General features: G+C 40.5%; 2 protein-coding genes across 3 annotated transcripts; both read left to right on the top strand.

Moving 5' to 3' along the window:
• Window positions 1–1,028: 1,028 nt before the first annotated feature.
• On the top strand, window positions 1,029–8,027 carry vps51 (VPS51 subunit of GARP complex). 2 transcript variants are annotated; one of them, XM_034606058.1, is made up of 12 exons: window positions 1,029–1,162; window positions 1,304–1,507; window positions 2,569–2,698; window positions 3,571–3,717; window positions 3,821–4,040; window positions 4,411–5,326; window positions 5,534–5,749; window positions 5,880–5,963; window positions 6,079–6,213; window positions 6,297–6,418; window positions 7,320–7,407; window positions 7,515–8,027. In XM_034606058.1, exons 2-12 carry the CDS (start codon window positions 1,325–1,327, stop codon window positions 7,773–7,775), a joined length of 2,502 nt encoding a protein of 833 aa, XP_034461949.1. In that variant the 5' UTR covers window positions 1,029–1,162; window positions 1,304–1,324; the 3' UTR covers window positions 7,776–8,027. The 2 variants fall into 2 exon arrangements, with proteins under 2 accessions (XP_034461949.1, XP_034461948.1); XM_034606057.1 differs by having other exon boundaries at window positions 1,040–1,507.
• A 1,125-nt stretch (window positions 8,028–9,152) lies between these two features.
• On the top strand, window positions 9,153–21,552 carry tm7sf2 (transmembrane 7 superfamily member 2). Its single transcript, XM_034606088.1, has 11 exons — window positions 9,153–9,245; window positions 10,440–10,522; window positions 11,244–11,440; window positions 12,185–12,239; window positions 12,638–12,832; window positions 13,919–14,022; window positions 16,563–16,682; window positions 16,805–16,973; window positions 17,056–17,136; window positions 17,895–18,017; window positions 20,821–21,552. Exons 2-11 carry the CDS (start codon window positions 10,450–10,452, stop codon window positions 20,979–20,981), a joined length of 1,278 nt encoding a protein of 425 aa, XP_034461979.1. The 5' UTR covers window positions 9,153–9,245; window positions 10,440–10,449; the 3' UTR covers window positions 20,982–21,552.
• The last annotated feature ends 1,965 nt before the right edge of the window (window positions 21,553–23,517 follow it).

The raw sequence follows: 23,517 nt of genomic DNA, 5'->3' as shown, positions 1-23,517 counted from the left end.
AACGCAGCCCAGTTGATTATTAAAGCAATACAGTTGAAATAAAATGTCAAATCAAATTACCATAATATATTTGTTTTAACTTATTAAATGTTAATCCCCTCCATTATTAATTTGGAAGCATTCTCATCTCTTCCATTTTTTTCAGTCGTCACTTGTTACTTCCACCCTTGAGAATACTTTCCATTAATGATAGATGGTAATTTGGGGTTGTAAATAATACATGACGAATGATAAGACATTGAAAAATGATGAAACATTGTTTTGTTTTCATTAAATCAGAACAGTTGTAATCAAATCAGCTTTAAATTAATCAAATCCCTTGAAATTCATCCCTCAGTTTGTTCTGACTTCTGGAGCATTTAGGGAAACTATTTATTTATTACTTTTTATGTCACTTTAATATTTTTAAGTAGAATTTTCGCTTTTTTTCTTTTTCTCCGGTTTATGAATTAATCAATTTTGTGTCCCTTTCATTTAGATTTATTTACTTTTACTTTATTTATTCACTCATTCATTCATTCATTCATTTGTTTATTATGTGTGCAGTAATGCAATGCATGCACATATACTATTATTCCCCATGCTTCTTATTTCGTCTGCCATAAATTTCGTCCCGCTACTCCTCCCGCAGTTTTTGTCGCACATACACAAAAAACACATCAAAACGTGCGGCTCGGTCGGGAATGATATGATCGGTCTATTCTAAGACTTTCGCAAAACGGTTCGCTCGTAAATTGCGAAAAACAGCGGGAACTGTTTTAATGGGAGTCAATGGGAGCCTTCGTCAAAGGAACGAGTGACAGTGTCAGTGGTCCTAGATCGAAGGAATCTTTGATGTCTTAGACAGTTGCAATGGTGAAAGAACCGGGAGAGAGACCCACAAATGTAGTGTTTTCTCCATTAATAAGGATTTTAAAATTACGATAATGATTGATTCCGTAGTTGTAGTTCCCCTTCCCTCCGCCTGGAGAGAAGAACTACAACTACAACTTTCCCCACGTCAGCCAAGTGTAGTCACGTGACTGCACCCTAACAGCGTATCACCGGATAGGCTACATACCCGGAAGCAGTCAGACTCTCCAGGCAGCTGATGGAGCTTCTGGAGAAATAAGCCGTTTTTCTGACTGAATTATTCAGAAAGAACTTGTTAATATTAGGAGGAAGCTGAGCCACACGGGCCTCAGCCGCTTGTAGAAGAAGAAGAAGTGACTGTGTGCAGACAGTGGTTGTTAGCTGCCTCCTGCTAGCTGCTGCTGGACGTCTGGCACCTGTATATCGTCGTATTGTTTGTATTGTATTGGTCAGCTGGCCGCTGGAGCTCGCTATGGACGGCGGCACGGCGGCGGAGTCGGAGGACGGTGGCCCCGACAAGAGGCGCAGGGTGCACGGCATGCTGAAGCTCTACTACGGCCTGAACGAGGAGGGGAAGGCCGAGGACGAGATGGAGTCCCTGGATCCCTGCGACATCAACGGGCCTCATTTTGACCCCGAGCACTACCTGAACAAGGTGAGAGACCTCCGCTGTGTGAGGCCACAGCTGCTGTCGGTACCAGTGTTGTATCAAACTGCACAGCACCGTCAACCCATTCAATGTTGTTAAACAAGATGACGCCTGTTTTCTATAAGACTCCCACAGAGTCTCTGCTACAGATCAATACACTACTCTGAATACCATTTGCTGTGTGTGGTGTGCTTTATTATGGAATGCCGTATGAGTCAACATTTTATAAATAAATATGGCTATGAAATAAACCCTGAAATAAAATATATGGCAATAAATGTATAAATATAGCATAATATAAATATATAACTGAATCCATTTACTTAAATAAATACAATTACTTATTTCAAAATTATGTTTTTCAAAAGAAGACGGTTATTTATTTCATGGGACTTTTATTTCATAATGCCACATTTGTATCATGGGACTATTTATTTCAATTCTCACATGCAAATGCAGGGGGCGCTAGCCAGTCACCTTATATACAATCAATAATTTCCCTAAATGTGTATTTTTCATCAAGATCCATGAATCATTTACTGGGAAATCATTGAAAATGTTGAAAAAGATCCCATCTCACAATGTTAGAGAAAGGGATACAAAAAAAAAAAAAATCCTGGATCTGCCCCCTTCTCTGGATTGGCCCTTCCCTGACTCATACCATATTCTTCTATATGGCCAGTACTGCCTGATGAAATCTACATCGGACAGTCTCCTTTAATATGCCAGAAACTGGATGCTCATGTGAGGATGTGGACTGTTGTGGTTCCAAAAGAAACAGAAAACAAAAAAATGATTTGGTTTTCATTGCTTACATTAATTGCTCATTCACTTCACATGTCAAGGAAGTGGCAAAAAATGAAATGTACTGGAATTTGCTGAAAGTACACACATTTCCTGGCAGTGTCTAATTTGACACATCTTTCTTTAAAGCAGTTATAAGAATAATTGCCAAATGAAAAACAAAGATTTACTCAATAAAGTGTGTTGTTTTACTTTTTTTTAATAAAAAATCTACTTTTTTTATGAGTGACTGTGACCGTTCCACATCTTCTCTCCAAACGCAGCTCAGAAGAGAGTGCTCTCTTGCCGAGCTGATGGACCAGGAGACCTGCATGGTGAAGCAGATCCGCTCTTTGGACAGTGACATGCAGACGCTGGTGTATGAAAACTACAACAAGTTTATATCTGCTACCGGTGAGTGAACATCTCACTTCAGCCTTGTTCCCACTACATGATTTACGCGATTTGCCAGTCGCCAATGAGTTTTGCAAGTCGCAGACAAACGCCTCCGATCGGTGTTCGACTGGCAGTCGCCCATAGCTATGTGTGAACTCTTCAAAGACGCGATAAAAGGCTGACAGACACGTCCCTGAGTAGTTGCGAACTCCAATCCAACCTGCTGGAAATCTAGCCTTAGTTGGCGACAACTCTGGCCAACTCCCTCCGATCAGAGGGCAGGACAGGGTGCAGGTAGTGAAGGTTGATGTTGTGATGAGGTGGCCTCTGATTTATGTCTGTAATCAGGGAAAACATGCAATAACCATGTGTTTGAGTGACAGGGTAATAAACTCAGTGCAGCTTACATACTGCATCAGGTTCAGACACAACAAACTAAATGCCTGTCGGGTTTGGTTAGTCTTCACTCGGGCTCAGATGGGTTCGGACAGAACAATGCAGCTCGAGCTGCTCTCTTATTCTTTATAACTGAAGCATTTCACCTCCTCCAACTACGTCGTTCACAGCAGGATGACTGAAGAGCAGGAGGATCACTTGGATTCACTGTGTCTCTTCTAGCGTGTGTTTTTCTGATTAAACATAGTTTTAGGACGTTCTCATGGTGAAACACTGTGTAGTGTGTGAACCCCCGTCGCCAGTAAGTCATGCAGTTTAAACTCACAGCGACTGCAAATCTCCCAATCACGAGACGGCAAGTCAAGTAGGTTGAACTGCCCTAGTGATCTGACGGCTTTGAAAGTCGTGTGGTGTGAACTCGGCTTTACTTTTGTTGTCAAGTTTTGTTAAATTGTGAGAACCAAGATTGTTGAGCAACCCCTCCATGTTTCCAGATACCATACGAAAGATGAAGAATGACTTCAAAAAGATGGAAGATGAAATGGACTGTCTCTCTGCTAACATGGCAGCAATCACAGAGTTCAGTGCTTCTATCAGTGGTACCCTACAGGACCAGCACACACAGATTACAAAACTGTCAGGTGAGACCCACACTGTAGTTTATTTTGTTCATTCATCTTTGGGGCAGGGGGCTTCATACTGGTTATTTTTCAATTTTCTTTATCTTGGCATATTTCTTTCCAGGGGTTCACACTCTGTTGAGGAAGCTGCAGTTTCTGTTTGAACTGCCGGCTCGATTGAACAAGTGTCTGGAGCTGCAGGCCTATGCTCAGGCAGTGAGCTCCCACCGCCGCGCCCGCTGTGTGCTGCATCAGTACAGCCACCTGCCCTCCTTCAAGGGGATTCAGGATGACTGTCACGCCATCATGGACAAACTGGCGCAGGAGCTTCGACAGAAGTTCAGGTGGGAATTTCTTAATCTATGTTAATGTGAGGAATGCCACTGTGAGGAAACATAAAAAGATGGGACTAATATGAGTGAATGCAGGTTTATGAATGCACAGAAATAAAGATTAAATTATATGAATATATTATCTATTATATTTATTTTGTTCTTTATAGACTTTTGGCATCATTTTACTCCGATTTTATCGCAAATAATATTTATATTTGGTCATAGGATCATATTTTTCTCTGAAAATGTTTCCATATGTGAACATGTGTACAGCATGTACTAATACAATGGTACAGCTACTTTTGTCAACAGAATTCAAAATCCTTATTTCCCGATTCCTGTAGCTCAAATATTTCTTCCTGTTTATTTGTGCTCATAGGGACGGTGGATCAAGCGCCAAAGATTTATCACAGTGTGTGGAGCTGCTGCTACAGTTGGACGAGCCAGCTGAGGAGCTCTGTGATAAATTCCTGAGCCATGCACGATCTCGACTCGAGTCGGACCTTCAGGGCCTGGAAGCAGAGATAAGACCATACTCCTCTGCCTCAGCTGTGAAAGATGCTTCAGCGCGCTGGCCATCATCGGCTGCAGGGGCCGGATCTCCAGATGATAAGTCACCTAAAATGAGAGCCCTATCTTCTCCCACCTCAAACACTGACATCCTGGAATTCATTGACAGAGGCTGCAATGAATTTGTCAGCAGCTTATGTTTGTTAATTACATCGTATCAAGAACTTTTTGTCAACCACGCTCAGACAGGAGAGCTAGCATCTAAAAATATCCCCCAGATGGCAAATGGCAAGCTGAATGCCTTTGTGGATGACCTGGCAGCTCGGTATTTCTCCCTTGTCGAGCGGAGGATACAAGAGGAGAAAGGAGTTGGAGATAACTCCCTCCTGGTCCGTGCACTTGACCGCTTCCACCGCAGACTTCAGGCTGTGTCCAAACTGCTGCCGGGCTCTTCTGTGCCAAACAAGGGGACTGAGATTGTGATTCGGGCGGCGACGGAGCGAGTCAAGCAGTACCTCTCTGCCCTGCAGAGCTTCTATCTGGACAGCTTGACAGATGTGAGGCAGGCTTTGGCAACACCGCGTCTCTCTGTGGCTAGCGCTTCAGTGACTGGAGGCGGAGCTCATCATGGGGGGCCGGCATCTGGTAGAGATGCTCCAACCAGCCTGCCGGAGCTGCTCTCCTCCCTCTCAGCCTCTATTCTCAATCAGATTAAATCAGTGCTGGCATCAGTGCATCTCTTCACAGCTAAGGACATTGCATTCTCCAACAAGCCTTACTTCAAGGTGAATGGTTTTGCTGTTTTTCAGCAGATAAATGAACATATTGCGCTCCGTCCCATATGAGCTAAGACTCAACTAGTAGCTAAGACTACTAATGAAAACAGGGATTGATAAAATGACTGAATACTGGTATTGGGATGAATTAATGGTTTAATTTGTTCCATCCTGTCAAATTGTAACCCTCTGTTTTGTGTTGTCTTCTCCGCGCAGGGTGAATTCTGTAGTCGTGGTGTTCGTGAGAGCCTGGTGGTGAATTTTATAAAGTTTATTTGCCAGTCTTCTCGCCAGTTCTGTGAGAGCGCAGGAGACAAAGGGGGTTCAACTCCTCCGGCCCTCCTGCTGCTGCTGTCTCGCCTCTGCTTGGACTATGAAACCTCGACCATCTCCTACATACTCACGCTCACAGACGAACAGTTCCTCGTGCAGGCAAATGGAAACACTCGCCTTACAAATGCAGCATATTATCCGTTTTATGCATTTTCAAAAATTAATTCCTCAAATTAAAGTAGCTCACTTCTAAAAAAAAATAACCCGCAGGTGTTTTGTTCTTTCACAGCATCACAGTCCTGTAACACAGGTCACAACTTTATGTGGAGAAGCCAGGGAGGCCGCACAGAAGCTACTGAACCATTATGTCAAGGTCAGTTCTTACCAGCAATATTCACTGAGGGACAACATATCATATAAGTGCAGGAAAATGCTACAAATATTCCCCCCCATGTGTGTATTGTGAATTTTGTCATTTGTTTGTGCAGGTTCAGGGCCTGATTATCTCCCAGATGCTAAGAAAGAGTGTTGAAACACGAGATTGGGTGAACACCATCGAGCCTAGAAATGTCCGCGCCGTGATGAAGAGAGTAGTAGAGGACACCACCTCAATTGATGTGCAGGTAAACCTGTGCATACTGAACAACGTGTCTTCCAGTCCTGTTGTTATGCTCTCATCTTTCAACCCTTGTTTGCTCTTTTGTAGGTCGGGCTTTTATACGAGGAAGGTGTGAGGAAGGCACACAGCAGCGACTCCAGCAAAAGGACTTTCTCTGTTTACAGTAGCTCGAGGCAGCAAACGCGCTATGCGGCCAGCTACACTCCAAGGTACATAAGCTACAAACAGACTGAGAAAGAGAAAAGTCCTCCAGCGGCTTTGGTTTGGTTTTGGTTATTCACAACACTCTCATATTCAGTACTAACAACATATCAGACTCTCTCTATGATAGAATGATAAAGTCCTGCAATGTTACTGGTGTGTGTTCCACTGGCATGTGGCTAACTTTGACTCATAAGATGCATAATTTAAGTTGCAAGAAACTGTGTGTAAGTCTGAGGCACAGCATAGGAGCTCTTTGCAAAATCTCAGACCTAGATCATTTCATTTGGCCTGAATTGGTCGTGTTTATAATTATTTTTTCAGACAACTTTATTAATTGATGGCTATCGGGACGTGAAGAGGATTTCAGCAAATAAGAAATCAAGTGTTTCAGAAACGACTTACCCAACCCTACCTTTTAAGTCCAAAGTCATTTGTAGCTTCTTTCCCTTATCTTTGTAAATCACCATTTTCTTTTATGACTTGCATTTTAGTGTTCAGTGTTCACTTTGTACTTCAGCAAAAAAGAAATCCACTCATGGCTGTGTGCTTTGATTTACAATTTGCTATTGTGAATCAGCTGCAAATGTCTGCATTGAGGGCACCCTGGTAACGTTTGGTTCTTTTGTCTCTTGTACAGATAATTATATTAATATATAAGCTCTTTTTTCCACAATATGTAATCATTTTGAAAATGCCAAAAATTAAGTAGACCTATAGTCCAGTGAATGGATTGTTTAAGGTTTTATGTGAATAGCATACAGACGTTCACATGCCTCCAATCTGTAGTACCTCCTTCATTTTCATTGCAGGCCGGCAATTAATAGTGAGCAATCTCTTAACATAAGAGAAACATTAATGGTTTGATTGTGAATTTACTTGAGTGATTTATCTTTTGTGTGCCTGCAGCGCTCCTATGGATACCAATCTGCTGAGCAACATCCACAAGCTGTTTTCTGAGAGGATCGACATCTTCAGTTCAGTGGAGTTCAACAAGGTGAGTGCAGATGTTTGTTATGCTGATGAATCTTATTCGATGCTGTTGAATCTTAACTTACTCTTCATCTGAAAACATTCTCTTTACACGCCCCTCCACCCCCTCAGGTCTCTGTGATGACGGGAATCATCAAAATCAGCTTAAAGACGTTCCTGGAGTGCGTCCGCCTGCGCACGTTTGGCCGCTACGGGCTGCAGCAGATCCAGGTCGACTGCCACTACCTGCAGATGTACTTGTGGCGCTTTGTCTCCGACGAGAACCTGGTGCACTTCCTGCTGGATGAGATAGTGGGCAGCTCCGCTCACCGCTGCCTGGATCCCGCCCCGATGGAGCAGAGTGTGATCGAAGTCATCTGTGAACGAGGTTGAGGGTCAAAGCGCAGCTCAGCCAGAAAACTGTATTTAATTGAAATGTTATCTTTGCAATATAACAGAATGTCAAATTTATTGATCAGATTCATAAAATTGCTTTTTGGGAATCTGTTTACGGAGTCTAAATTATACTGTAGGTGATCATCTTGTGTTTGAGGCATATACACTGACTGACAGTTTGGGACAAATCTACATTGTATTCCAGGCATGACAAGCTTCTAGTACATTGGTTAAAGGGCCCATATTGTGTAAAATATATTTTCTGGGCTTTTACTATCTGATATTTCTTCTGACGTGCCGTGTCGGTGTGCTACTCCCTTGTGAAACTCGGGACGTTACTCCCACATTGGCCGACTGTCCTGCTTAAACTTGAACAAACATGAGGATGGTGTAACTTACCGTTCAGTAACAGTAACAGTAACCAACTGTGAATATGTGGCTGGTCTTCTATAGAGGTATCCAGACATACCAACGTGACTTGGTATGTTTACCAGAGAGATCTTCAATGCACCAGAATTAGACCGGTGATAGGCCTGGTCGTGTGTCACTCAAAGTGCAGTCAGCCAATCGGTGGAGGGGCTCAAGAGGCAGGTGAAAACAGCCTGTTCTGTCTGCAGCTCCAGAGAGAGGCAGAAGAGAGGACATGGAAATACACATTGCAGCAGTTTTTTTTACTTTAAACCACTGATATATCACCTTAGTTCTACTAATACCTCAAATTATATCCCAGAAAGGTGTAAAATATGGGCCCTTTAAATGTAAAAGTTGTCATTTAATAATAAGATATTAGAGGGCAAGCCCCTTGTATCTGCGACAGGAGCTGAGCTTTTAAGCACATGTTCCCATTGAAGGAGATAAGAACAGAATATGAATGATTAAAAAGTTGTGTCTGGTGGAAATGTTATGTATTAATATATTCTCAGTGTCTTTTTGCTGAATAACTTGCAGTGTGAATGTCATCTGATTATGCCATTTATGTCTTACACTAAAGTATCTACAGAAGACTTGTCTTGCCTTCAGGCTGGTTCCATCGTTTCTGTGCATGTCTTACACAGACAAACACTTGGTTTAAAGTTCATGTGTCCACAATAAAAGTGTCTGAATGAATGAGTCAAAGTGTGTGTGTGGTTCCTCTCAAAGTAAAAGAAAACCTAGTAAGAATATAGTAATTACAAGCATTTAGAGTAAAAAAAAAAAAATCGATATAATTCAGGTGTTTCACAACTACTGCCAGCCCTCTTTCAACGTAGCGTGCAGCACACTGTCGCCACCTGAACACCTCATCTGATTGGCTGAGCCCTCTTCTCTCCACCCTCTTCTGATGACCACGGAGGAATCTGATTGGCTGAAAGGCGATTCCCTTCTGAAAAGAGCGTGCGTCGTGGGGGCGTTTCACTGCGCAGGCTGCTGGATGGAGGGATGCGTAAGAGTTACTACACTTTAACTGCAGCTCCACGTTACACACCGGTAAGATCTCACGTTTACTTACCGTGTTTTAATATAAGCAGCTGTTTACTCTCTACGCTCGTGTCACTGCACAGTCTGTGTTGTCACTGAGGTTGGATCAGTTCTGCATCAGCAGGGGGAGTTGAACAGAAATGTTGTGAACTTTGGACGTTTGTTGACAGCGGTCGCGATCATATAATACTAGTATGCACATGTAATATTCCTCATAGTGTGATCCACTACATTTAGAAGCTCCTTGGGGCAAGTGAAGACTCTGGACTTTTCTTAGCTGCTTCTAAGGATCGTGTGTGAAAACTCTGCATCAGATCCTAATGAATTCTATTGCAGTAAAAGAACCGCATGCAACTGCACTTTGTATCAAAGGTAAAAGTCCCGTTCAAAGTTTTAAATGTGGGATATTATCAGAGATGCATTGACAGGTTATCAGCATTGTTACACAACTGTTCCTGGTCTCTACCCCCCCTCCTTCCTCTCTCCCTCCTCTTTCTCCTCTCACCCCAACCGGTCGAGACAGTCCCCAGGGGTTTGCGCTTTGTGGGATCTGTTGGGTTTCTCTTTAATATTGTAAAGTCTCCACCTTACTCTGTAAAGTGTCTCGAGATAATGTATGTTGTGCCTTGGAGCTACACAAATAAAAAAATAATTTGCTTTAATTTTTAATGGAGCAGTTTAAATGAAGCTCTCTAACTATTTCCTAACCTACTGGCATCTGCCATCATTCTTATCAGTACAGTTTTCAATATGAGGTGATAGTTGTTTTACAGTATGTCAAAACAAAACAAAGTCCACGGCTGTTGAGTAAATGCTGTAGACATAGTTGCAAGTAAAACGCATAAAGAACAAATACTTAGGAGCTGCACCTCTGATGTTAACAAGGATGTTTATTTGTGAAGAGGCCCACACTGTGATCAGTTTAGAGAATTAAACAAAGTCTTACACTTATATATAACATAAGTTACATAAGACAAGACAATATATATATAAGCACATTTTACTGCAGATTATACAAATGCATAATTTTTTGTTAATATAAATTGCAAAAACATTACGTAGCTATGCTTTTTCTTTTTGTAACAACTCAACATCATCAGGGTGCTCTGTTACTTTGGCCTTACCATCTGATGACTGGGATTCATTTGGTCTTTAGATTTCATTATTTTGGACTAAGATACATCTGCCTCTGTCTTTTCACAGCAGTCCAAGGATGAGGCTCAACAATCAAGCGTCCAAACCCAGATCCTCACATGACACGGAGAGGGAATTCGGAGGAACCCTGGGTGAGTCACAGCAGAGACATCTCACCTTCGCCACCACTTTCACTTTAATTGAGACATTTTTCTTTTTCCATTACCTCGACCGCCACCTTTTATAGCGTGTGTCTCTTCTTACTTCTGTTTACAAACGGTAAGGGGGAATCTATTATGATTCCAATATCCTATGTTGCTGCTTTTCCAGTTTACATTGAGGGTGAAACATGGGAAAGAGTTTTAGGTTATGTATGTTTTAGTGAATAAAAGCTGATTTTAGGCAGAAATGGAGGAATAAAAGGTGGCGGTGATAACAGCTAACACACAAAACTGTTTGTGTTACAATATGTAGTCACGTGTCAAGGTAATGTTCAGTTTGTATGTTGTTGTGTGTGTGTGTGTGTGTGTGTGTGTGTGTGGTTGTGCTTTGTTTCTTGCTCTGTTCCCTGAAATGGACATCACATCCAATTTGTTTTTCAGTTTTCAAAGTCAAATCATGTGATCTAATAATATTGATCTGAACCAGGAGCTTTGTTGCACCCACACAGACAGATTAATAGTGTAAATATTGCAGTCATTTCAGATGATGTGGTTGTTCACAGTATAATAGATTGTTCAGATGAGCTCCATATGTTGCTGTTTCACATGTTTTTAAAACGTCAGCGCCTATAGCTCCTACTTAACCCTGTCAAGCAGGTGTTGTAAACACACCCAGTCTGTCATCTCACTCTAATGTGTTGTCACCTCCCAGGTGCTTTATGCATTCCCATCTTTCTTCCGTTGACGGTGATGTTCCTGATCTGTATGAGTCGATCCCCCGAAGCCGCTGTCTTCCAATGGCCTCCTCTGCTCCCCTCCAGTGACGAGCTGTGGGACCCTCTGGCCCCCCTGCTTCTGCTGGGATGGATCGCTTTTCATGCCCTCCTCTACTTGATGCCAGTAGGAAAGGTAGGACACATCGATCAGCCTGGATCAAGGTTTAACTTAAATTAAAACCATCTTTTGGGGATTTGATGAGCCATGGTCTGTAGCAGTGGTTCTTTCACCATGGGTCAGGACCCCCTGGGGGGTTGCGAGAAAAAGAAGGCGGTTGGTGAGGTGATTTCCTGAAATCAAATACAATTTAAAAACAAATCTCAATATCATATTTTCCCTATACTTGTTCCAAAAGCTAAAATGCACGAGGGAAAATTCAAATTAAAAACCATGAAAATAATCATCAGCCTTCTGATTTTCTATGTGTCCATGTGACTCCTGAGGTGACTACAACAGATTACTGCATTGAATTAGAGCAGCACAGGAAACATTTAAACATCTGCATGTAGCTTGAATTGTTTATGAACTCACTGAAGTCAACATCTTTTGAAATGATGGGGGTTGTAGTCTCTGTTACATTTTGAAAATTGTCAGCTTAAAAGTTTGGGAACCTCTGGTCTATAAAGTATTAAAGCAAACCCATTAATAATCAATAACCAATGTTGGTTTTTGAAGGTATGCTTTGGGTGATTATTAATCCCAATAAATAACTTTTGATTAACCATCATTATATTGCAGAATTTGTGATAATATGTTTATATAACGTAATTGCTGTTCAAATTGTAATTCGAAACTAACAAAATCAGTCATTAAACCAAGACTGTGTAACTTTTAGTGAACACTTTACGTTTTTATAATAAGCACTTTTGCCTGCAGGTGTCTGAAGGATTAGTGCTGAGGGATGGAACACGCCTCAAGTATCCCATTAATGGTAAAGTAGAGTTTTTCGTTTAGTATTGATCACTAAAGACACAAGTTAATGTGAGTACTGTAGTGTAGTAAAGTAAAAATAATAATAGCTATTACATTCTATAGCAATGTTTGAATAGTACACGTTTAATATGCAAATTATTAGTTTACATTTGTAAAGCTTCAACTCTTGTAAAGTATAAACCCACTGTTACTCTTTGTTTTAAGTGAGACTCATATTATTTTAGTTTCACCTCCACACTGTCTGACCTTGGGCCTAATCTTACTCTAGTTACACAATGCGAAATCCCACCTTTTCCAACTTTACCCTGTCTGTTTGAATACCAGCCTGTGTCAGTGAGCTTATCTCGCTCCCCCGGTGCTCCAATGTTTAGTTTTGTTTGTGTGTCTCTCTCTCAGGTTTTCATGGCCTGTGCGTCAGCGGCGTGTTGCTGCTGTTGTTTCTGGGGCTCGGGGCTCCTCTTGGGCATCTGTTTGAGCTGCTGTTGCCTCTGGCGGTGAGCGCAGTAGCCATGTCGTTCCTGCTCTCCGTCTACCTCTACATCCGCTCCTTTTGGGCGCCTTCCCATGCTCTCGCTTTGGGGGGCAACACAGGTGAGAGCCGAGCTTCATCACTGAAGAAAAGAATCCAGCTTAAAAATACTGTTCTAAAACAGCCAGCAGGGATGCACTGTGCATCCGAACGCCTGTTTTATTGTTCAGTGAAGGATCTTGGTATTCCTCTGGGTAACTATGTAACGGCCAAGATCCACAGGAGCCCGCAGGCATGAAGTGAACAGTCTAGCACAGTAAGCATAGTTTTTTCGGTACCGTGTTATTAAAGTCAAGCAGGAGAAAAATTCAGTTAACATCAGTAATTATTTAACTAAGGGTGAAAATGGCCCTTGCATATTACATGCAAGGGCCATTTTGCATGGCGGAGAGAGAAAGCAAACGAAACAAACTCAGTGGAAAAGAGATGTAACAAAATGTTTGTTTAGCATTTCTTTTACCATGTTAGCAGCATCCTTTGTTTTATGACCAATTTCCACATTTTCCTCTGCTGCTGATGTATTGTTTAGTCCTAAATAGCAAAAGAAAAAAAGCATTTGTTAAGCGACACACTTAACAAATTATGATAAACATTATACTGGACTTTGAGCACATAGCGCCCCTGTGCTCAACAGTTACTTTAAAAACTAGAATTGCACTTATTAAACCACAATTAAATTCACTAGATCCACATTTTTAATTGGATCTTAACCAGCACACACTCCTAAATATTAGTCTGAAAACCTGCCTGTTTTTTTCCCCATCAAGATCCATGAACTATTGTCTGTGAAATCGATCCAGTTCTGCACCAAAATGTAATGGATTTTTTCCTGATCCATACTGCATCCTTTCACCAAGTTTCTTGGTAACTCGTCTTGTACTTTTTGCGTAATCCTGCTAACTATCAGACTGACAAACAAACACAGACGAAAACATAACCTTCTTGTCGCAAGTGCGTTTCAGCTAATGGCTAATTAACTGTTTGCTGGTTTAGAGGATAAAGTAATTGACATAATGCCTGTTGTGTTGAGAGCTGATATTAATTCCCTTTCCACTTAGTATTCACATCATGTATCTGCAGACATTGCAGATTTATACTGTATTTCAAATCCTCCTGTGAATTTTTCTTTCTATCTCTGTTTTGTTTAGGAAATCCCTTGTATGATTTCTTCATCGGACGGGAGTTAAATCCTCGGATCGGAAACTTTGACCTTAAATATTTCTGTGAGCTCAGACCAGGTCTGATTGGCTGGGTGAGTTTGACCTGCACAAGTGAACAGATGAGTAGATAATCCAGACACTGATGAACGTTTCAGATAAAAGGTTCATGTACAGTTCGCTAATCTGAAGAAAACTGTCATTGTCCCAATGCTAAAACCAGTTTTATTAAATGTCATTGAATTGAATACATTTACATTTGACACAGAACATTTGCTGAGCACCAGTGTTTATCTTCTAACAATGCAGAAAAAACAGAAAAAACTATTTAAAACCAAAAAAATTGTTTCTATTCTATCTATCTAAATATTGAAATATGTAAATCTGTTGTGACATTTGGAGTGGGCTGCTTAAAACAAAAAATACTTTTGTAATCTTTCCCTTTATGTAAGAGTCCTCTAAACTTAGATGCTTATAATTTTAAAGCTATATTACACAATTCTAATCCAAAACACAAATTCAGCGATTATCTAGATAAACCTTTTACGGTCAATTAGCTGTTTGTACTGTGCACCATAGTATAAAGACTAAATCTAAATAGCATCAGAGATATAAACCTTACATGTTATTTTCTTGTTCCATGCAGCACTGACAGTAGAGTATAAGTTATTGTGACTGTTGAAATAACTCACAGTAGGAGGTTGGAGCTTCTGTGGCAACACTAAAGACAGGGTTGTATTTGTGTTGCTGTGAAATTCAAATATCATCGTCATTTCTCCAGAATCAATTACTCCACCTTTTACTAACATGATGGTGATCGAACACAACACGACCAACAGGTGGCGATGTTGCTCTCTTGTCATCTACTGTAGAATTTGTGGACTGTGAGTTTGACACAGTCAGAATCACTGAGTTTTCTCCCTGCTGACCTGACACAGTGAGAGATTAGTGGGAACACAGGGGTGTGCATCATCATCTTTGTCTGAGTCATCAGACCCGATAAGAATAAATGCACTTTAGACAAGTAAGAATTATAAAAATAATTACAGCGTCTTTATCTCAATCACAAAAAGCAACACAGAAAGTCAAAGGATAGAGTCATGCTGTAAAATGTAACGAGTCCTTTATTGCAGGTTGCTTTTTTGTTTTCTTTGTATTTGGAGTCAAATCTTTGCACATCTGAATGTTTTAAAGCTGTGTGCGTAGGAGAGGACAGAAAAAGCCTCCACCAACTGGCTACAGACAGTATGTGGGAGATTTTAATTTCCTGTTGCAAACTATTTACTTTTAACATGCGACATTTTACAATTGCAGGTTTTTCAGAGCCCCAGATTATATAATGGATTGCATAAGAATTATTGTTATTAGTATATATAATTTCTTGGATATAAATAAACCCACAGTTTGAGTTACAGGCCTGTTTCTTTTAAGTTATAGTCTCGTGTGTTTACATTTATATTCAAGATGTCAGTGACTGTGTGATGTGTCTTTTCTAATAGCATCATGTCACCCTGCGCACAGTATTATGGTTTGCAAAACTCATTCCTGTATCCGCCCCCTGATCTGGTTCCACACCAGAATTTAATGGATATTTCCTTGGGTCATGTTCCTCCCTTTCACAAAATTTCATGGAATTTCGTTTAGTAGTTTTTGAGTAATCCTGCTTGGATCCTCCTTGGTGGAAGTAACTATATTTCACAATGCAGGAATGCAATGTAAACTTGATTGTGCTTTACACAATGATTGTAAAGCACAACTGGTTTTGTTTATGAGCTATACATGATATGGTGGTTCAGTGTTTTTGATTGTGATTGTAGCCTTTGGACTTCATCATTCTGTTCTCAATTCACAAATACATTAGAGAGAATCCTTTATAACAGAAAATATAATAGCATTAGAGCAGCCACAGATGGATCTGACCTCAGGAAAACTATGATCATGTGTCACTTTGCAGTAAAACTTCACAGAGGTTGCCACTAAAGCTGAAATGATCTGTTGCTAAGTCAATTAGTTGACTGGCAATAAATTGAAAATCAATTTATCATCGCAAATAAATGCTTATTCTTTGGAGGTTCCAGCAGCTGTGTAAACTTGATCTTTTTCTATGATGGAAACTAAATATGTTTGGGCTATGGTCTGATGCTCAGACAAAACAAGACATTTGACAATGTCAACAAATGGCATGAGCGTTTCTGACCTTTTATGGAACAAACTGTTTAATCATGAAAGTAATCAGCGGCTAAATCAATAATAGAAACCAGAATGTCACTAAGTACAAGGAGCTGCATCAAGTTTCACACACTCATAGATATCAGTTACCTAAATAGGCCTAAAGATTCCTTAATTCCCTGGGAAAAGATTGAAAACATCAAACATCCCTGTGTCTTGCAATCTTAAAGAAAGTGAAAAAAAAAAAATCTTCCTTGACCCATACCACATTCTTCCACCAAGTTTCATGTAAAACGTTTAGCATTTTTTTTTGCATAATCTTGCTCACAAACCAACAAACAGACTTATTCCCGCCCCTAGTGACGACATTCATGAACTGCGTCACAGAGTTTATCCACCAATAAATGTGAAGTGCCGGTGAAACACACTGTCGAACTAGTGACGATCAGTCTTCACTTCCTGTTAGGTCGTCATTAACCTGGGCATGCTGATGAAGGAGGTGGAGCTTCGAGGGTCCCCCTCCCTCGCCATGTTACTGGTCAACAGTTTCCAGCTGCTGTATGTGGCGGACGCTCTGTGGAATGAGGTGATGTCTCAGCAGTGTCATATGTCAATTCACAGTTAGAAATAAGGCACCTGGCAGCTCTGCCATTTTTATCCTTCTTGTTATCACATGTGCTTGACTTCATCTCATTGTGCTTCTAACAGGAGGCTGTCCTGACAACCATGGACATTGTGCATGATGGTTTTGGCTTCATGCTGGTGTTTGGAGACCTGGCCTGGGTTCCCTTCACATACGGCCTGCAGGCAGCCTTCCTGGTTGTGCACCCACAGACCCTGAGTTGGCTCGGAGCTGCAGTTATAATAGCACTGAATGGTAATTAGCTTCTTTTCACGAGGCTGTAAAATGTAGAGTTTCGTGACTATGGTGATATTAACATTTATCTCTTTGCTATCAGGTATTGGATATTATATTTTCAGAAAATCCAACTCGCAGAAGAACCAGTTCAGACGAGAACCTACACATCCAAGTGTTGCAAGTCAGTTACTCTCTTATTTTGTTCCAATGTGTTTTCCAAATTATTACAAATACGCTCAAAAATACTCTTTATAATTCACCTTGCATGCTGTTCATGTAAAGAAGAGATTAATTCCACTGTGTGTCAGAATAGAGAGGGAGATGTGGAGTTTATAATAATAATAAACGTTTATTTCTATAGCAATTATATTAACATAGTGCTTTACAAAATACATGGGAATAAATCAACACGGAACAGAGCTTGATAAAACAAATAAGAAAGATAATAGATAGAGATAGCAGGTAAAAACTATTAAAAACAAACGTCTGTTAACACCAGTTCAAATCAGGAATTATATTAATTCTAAATTGAAGCCAATGAAGGGAGGCAAGAGAGAGAGATAATGGGTGCTACGCTTGGTGTTGGTTGAATTCGAGCAGCGGTGTTCTGCACTTACTGAAGCTGAGACTCTGAGGATTGACTGGTGCATGTAAATAGTGCATTACAGTAGTGCAGGCGCGAGAAGACACAGGCGTGAACAAGCTTTTCTAGGTCAGGACAGAGCTGATTTGATTTTTGCTTTATTTCTTAGGTGAAAGAAACAAGATTTAATTAGGTTATTGACACCGGCTTCAAAATGTAGCTGTTAATCAAATTTGACACAGAGGTTTTTGGTTGTGGATTTAATATTGCTCACCAGTGGACCAATGTACGGTTGTAGTCTTTCTTTTTGTTGATCCGCAAATGTTTCCTTCCTCCTCTGCAATTCCTCCCTGCAGGACTGGAGACCATCGCCACGGCAACAGGGAAGCGGCTGCTGGTGTCCGGTTGGTGGGGTCTCGTTCGTCATCCCAATTACCTCGGCGACCTCCTCATGGCCCTGGCGTGGTCCCTGCCATGTGGTAAGACAGCTTAAAAGCCTCTGCGAGGCTCATTTCTCATGCAGGTCACGCGGGCATAAGACAAGCCCGGAGAGATTTCATTAGAAAATGTGGATGAAGTCATACATGAGATTTATGTCAGAGTATTAATCACATCCAGCTATGCTCACTGTTAGATATGTTTGTTGATCTTTTCAGTGAGATAATCCTTCAAGCAGCGGTGCAGATTTATATTTGAAACATAGATCACTTCAGTCCGACCTCTGCCTGCGGTTAAATTGGACTGAAACACCTTTTAAGAAGAACAGTCACCATCCTCTCTGTGGAACTTGTGGTCCTGCTCTCTGTCTGTACTGAGTCAACACAACAGAGCATAACAGTGACTGGTTCAACGTTTCTTTAAATCCTTATAAAAAGAGTTTTAAGCCTGGAACCAGGCCCATTAAACATTAGATTCGGAGCAAAACAAATATTGAAAAATGGAAAAAAAGTTTAAGGTACAAGACTGTGCACATAATTATATTAGACTGAAGGAAGTACGCATCCCATAAACCATTGCAAATAATCCCAACTTCCAGCTCTTCTTTTTGAATATAACCATTTTGTAGTGATTTTACAGCCCTCGGACTTTCTTTTCCTCATCTCTTAAAAACTACAGTAGGTTGGAAAAGAATATCACGGTCGCTCTGTGGTAAAAGTCATGTAACAGTGAACGAACCGATCGTAGCTGACCGGATTTTTCGCAGTTGTGGTAAACATTTCCATGGTAACAGCGGGCGCCGCCAATCAGAGGCCTAGTAGTGCTTGTCCTTGACATCGCGAATAATAGGTTTTACTAAAGACGCAGTTGATAAACAAACTTGTGGCTTCTATAGGTGCATATAACAATGTTTCACAATCTTGTAGCTTGTGGGTAGTCCACATTAGATGGTTACAACCTTCATACCTCTGCAACAACTTAAAAATAAGATCCTGTAGCCCAGAAGTAAATACAAGGAAATCGCTGTTGATTTATCAAAAGAGTCAGCTTCTCACATCAATACTAAAACTATATATTCTACAGTTTCCGATAGAGATAGTGGCTGTTTATCAGTTCTGTATGGACCCCAGCATTAGTTATTATGATTTCCTTCCTGTCCTCATCATGTAATTATACTCTGTTCAATACTGAAGCAGGAGAAGTGAAGGCAGCAACACTCTCACTTTGATCCTCCGCAAACTGCCTTATGTTCCCTTGAAAACTTCCTCATAATGGTGACTGTCAGACTTTTGTTCCAGCTGACACATTGTGCTAATTGGTATTCAACTTGAATTGAGTCACTTGTGTAGCCGCCTTTTGTAATTGAGATGTACAGCCATTTCTGGCTGAAACTGCTGAATTATGCCGTCAAAAGAACAAGAAAAAAAAAAGGCGACGATGGCATTTTTTTTTTTACATTTCAGACAGATGCAAGCTGCTCCGGCAAAAAGGAACAGTGGTCACATGTAAACCCTGATCGCAGGAACAGTGAGAGAAAGACGAGAAGATATTTTCTCAAACACACTGTGAATCACAGTCTCAAAGAACATTAGGAGTTTAATCTCACTGGTACTAACTGTGCTGCGCTTGTATTCGACTGACTGAACGCCAAAGCCAATTGTCGAGGAGGGTGTTCTCTTGATTTCAGCTTGTTTGAGATAATTCAAATCACAAAATTGATGTTTGTTAGTTAATTAGTTTAGCAATTAATCAAAATTAGACCAAAAAACTAATCACACGTCATGTTTATACACCCCCTCCCATCCTCCCACCCTCCCTCTCTCCCTCTCTCCCATCCCGTCACATCCAGAGGTTAAAAAATAAACACAACCACCAAAGAGAAACCAAATAAAATACAACTAACACACTCAGCCAGAATAACAATGAATGTCACCTTTGGTTTGAAACGTTCAAACTTAATTTCAAAGTCATCGGGCAATAGCTGGAATCATAAAAGAAAAATGTAGGTGTCATGTACAGGGTCCTGATTAACAGCAGGTACTTCTGGCATCGAGCGACAAGGCTACAAGAAGACTGAGTTGGGACAATAAAAGCAGTTGGTCCAATAACCAGAATGTCGGTGGTTCAATCCCCGGCTCCTCCAATCTGTTTCCCAAAGTGTCCTTGTGCAAGACACTAAACCCCAAACTGCCAGCAGTGTGTAAGTGTTGTGTGATAGAGAAAGTGGGGCGCATATGTATGAATGTGTGTGTGAATGGGTGAATGGCAAAACTGTACTACACAAACAAAGATCATTTACCATGATAGTACGTGTAACGATAATAATGGATTCGTTTTTCTGTGTTTTTATGATCATTTGAAATTCACGATTTCATGAATGGCTAATAAATATTTTATAGTTTTTACCACTGCCAAGGAGGTTATGTTTTCACCCCTGTCAGTTTGTTGGGTGGTTTGTGTGTTTGATTTTAAGGAAGATTACACAAAGCTACTGAACAGATTGCCAGGAAATTTGGAAGAAGGATGCGGTAGGAGTCCGGGAAGTACCAATTAAATTTGAGTGCAGATCTGGATCAGGGGGCAGATCCAGCTACATTGAGAGTTTGGCAATTTTTCACCATTTTCACCATTTTCCCAGGGAACAATTCATGGATCTTGATGAAAAACAATTAGACACATTTAAGGAACTGAAATCTATGAGTGTGGGAAATTTGGTGCCGCTTGATTGACTCAAAGGGAGCTGTTGGGCGGTATGTGCTCTACTGAGTGACATTCTACTGTTTGATATGTCATTGAAATGTTTTTTATCTTCTGCTAAAAAGTCCATGTTTCTCTTTTCCTCAGGATTCTCACATCTAATGCCTTACTTCTACGTCATATATTTCGCCGTGCTGCTGATCCACCGAGAGGACCGGGACGAGAGAATGTGCCGGACCAAATACGGAATAGCGTGGGACACCTACTGTCGCCGCGTCCCCTACAGGATCTTCCCTTATATCTACTGAAAAAAGAAAGCCGTCGGCTGGAAAGGGACCAAAACCATCGCACAATATCCTTGTGATTTTGCAAAGAACCCAGTGGTAACTTTAAATGTGAATCCATTTTTCATTTACATGGACCACAAGTAATAACCGGTGCTGTTACCGGGGACATGCAGGGAGCTGACAATTTTCATCAGCTCTCACCTGCAAGCCTGCGCTCCAGTTAGAAAATGATGGATCACTCCTTCTAATTCTTTGCATTTTCACTTCGAGACCTCACAGCAACGTGATCCGCTACAAGGTAAAGTCAGTCCCCATTAAAAGTCTCTGTTCTGAGTTTTCTAAGGCTTTAGCCTCCCAACGGGACACTGTCAGCCTTTTCATTTCCTTATGATGAAATGAGGGGAAATATTATGAATTTACTCTTTTTACTTTTAATGAGAAAACAAACATTAACTGAACCAAACAGGTAAATAATAATGTCTTATTCCGTTCCAAAATGACTGGGTCACCCCATTTTACCATGTTTATTTACAGTGTCTTCCTTGTTGCGTATTGTCATTTGTGAAATACATTTGAAATAAACAAATACAAAAGAGAACTGCATCATGCATCTTCATTGCATTTATTTGAAGCTGTCTAAGGGTTGTAGAGAAGACAGAGTAATATCACTTTAATATGGGGGAGTTCTAAGTTTTACAATATTGACCTAACATTGAATATGTAGAAAAATGCATTTATGTTTTGTGACGATTTCAGTCAAAACCAGTGAAAGTTTGACAGACAGCTATTAGCCTGTAAAGATATCAGCTAAAAGCTGGGCTCCCTTTTTAACAACCATCTCCACCCTTTTATTCTTCTCCTGTTCAAAAGGATCTTCTCTCCATACACACTTAATAGCAGACGTTCACCAGTCATCTGTCACGCTTCAGCTTTGAATCTGTTCTGCATAAATGACTCCAAAGGAACAAAAAGTACATGAGATCTATTAGTATCAGAAAATACTGTCAGACGCTCCTGGAAAATTGACTCAATTAGCATGAAAGCAATGTTCTTTTTTTTAAGTGATGCTTCTGAGCAGGTTGAGTCAATGTGGAGGTGACAGGGTGTTTCTTTCATTTCATGGTGCATACAGGGTGGCCTTTAAAAAGTCTGAAGAGTGTCTGAAATTCACTTTTACAAATAAAAGGACCATTAAAAAGTATGAAATTGTCTTACATTCAGATTGAATGGGTCTTAATTTATTTTAGTCAGATCACCACCAAATGTCACCGGGAAAATTTAAAGAAGGAAGAATTATTAGTTCTGGTTGGCTGCGTCATGTGAGTGTGTTTCTGGTTAAGTTTACACATTTAACTAATGCCCTACTTGTCTAGCTGAGTTGTGAACATGGGTAAAGTGCCTGAAAAATGTTTATAAAGCAAATTGCACAGGGTCCTACATTCAAAGTCTTTTGAATGTAGGACAATGGCGATCAAGGCAGTGGAGTCTGACAGAAAAATGTGTTTTCACACGGAACAAGTGTATTCTCTCTTTTTGTTTGTATATCCATCATGAGTTTGGTCTTAAATTTCATTTCAAGTGATACCAAAAGTCTAAAATGTAACTTTTTTTGTAGCTGTGGACCTTCTGGGTGCATCACTGTGAGGATAGTTGTTTGAACAGTTTCTTAAGAAGAAAATGTTCCATGATAAACTGTTGCATGTGGGTTTTCTTTCCAATGTTGAGCCTCTTTCCTAACTTATTTTGACCTCTCTCTACTAACAGGCAGGTGTTGTCTTAAAACATGGTCCATCATGAACCTTCTCAATCATACACCCCCCTACATTTACCATACACTGCAAATCATTGTTCTCTAAACATGCACTAAACTGCTCTGTGCAGTTGCAACCCCTCATTTTCCACCTTTGAAAGCCATTTACAGTATAGCTGCCCTCTGGCCCCACCCACACAGCGCTCAAGCTATTTTGTGTTGTTTTTCAATATGCTAAAAGGTAATTACGGCTCCACTTGTATAATGTCACAGCCGTCTGCATGGTGACTGATTCAGGCTGAATTAATAAATAAGCCTCAAAGGTTTTACGTATATGCATGCATGTATGTGTGTGTATTTACTGTGTGTATGTTTTTTTCACTTTAGAATTCTGGAAAAACACACGGTAAATTGTGATATTAATGTTATTACCTCCACCAAGAAGGTTATGTTTTCTCCTTGTTTGCTGGTTAGTAAGTTTATTTGTTTGTTTGTAAGCTACAAGCAACAGAACAGATTACCATGAAACTTAATGGACGTGTTATGGGTCAGGGGAGAATCCATTCAATTTGGTGTGGATCTGGATCAGGAGACATTCCTTTACCATTGTGTGATCGGAGACATTTTGGGAACTGATATCTATAAGCATGGGTCATTTGAAGCAGCTTGACTGAATTTAAGACGGACTGTTGGGATTTGGAGGTGGTATCCCATCAATCGAGTTCTCTAGTTTTCATATGAGTTCAGTTATTTTCATTAGTCAGTAAATAATAAAGACAAATCACTCTAACATTCCATTCGTATATA

This window comes from Hippoglossus hippoglossus, chromosome 14 (genome assembly GCF_009819705.1).
Source record: "Hippoglossus hippoglossus isolate fHipHip1 chromosome 14, fHipHip1.pri, whole genome shotgun sequence".
Taxonomy (NCBI): domain Eukaryota; kingdom Metazoa; phylum Chordata; class Actinopteri; order Pleuronectiformes; family Pleuronectidae; genus Hippoglossus; species Hippoglossus hippoglossus.
The sequence above is the reverse complement of the archived record's forward strand: the minus strand, read 5'-3'. Positions and strand labels throughout refer to the sequence as shown.

Coding starts and splice junctions, on each gene's coding strand:
- vps51 (XM_034606058.1), top strand. CDS start 1,325: ATGGACGGCGGCACGGCGGCGGAGTCGGAGGACGGTGGCCCCGACAAG. Junction 1,508..2,568: donor CCGAGCACTACCTGAACAAG/GTGAGAGACCTC, acceptor CTCCAAACGCAG/CTCAGAAGAGAGTGCTCTCT. Junction 4,041..4,410: donor GAGCTTCGACAGAAGTTCAG/GTGGGAATTTCT, acceptor TTGTGCTCATAG/GGACGGTGGATCAAGCGCCA.
- tm7sf2 (XM_034606088.1), top strand. CDS start 10,450: ATGAGGCTCAACAATCAAGCGTCCAAACCCAGATCCTCACATGACACG. Junction 10,523..11,243: donor GGAATTCGGAGGAACCCTGG/GTGAGTCACAGC, acceptor GTCACCTCCCAG/GTGCTTTATGCATTCCCATC. Junction 16,974..17,055: donor AGTTATAATAGCACTGAATG/GTAATTAGCTTC, acceptor CTTTGCTATCAG/GTATTGGATATTATATTTTC.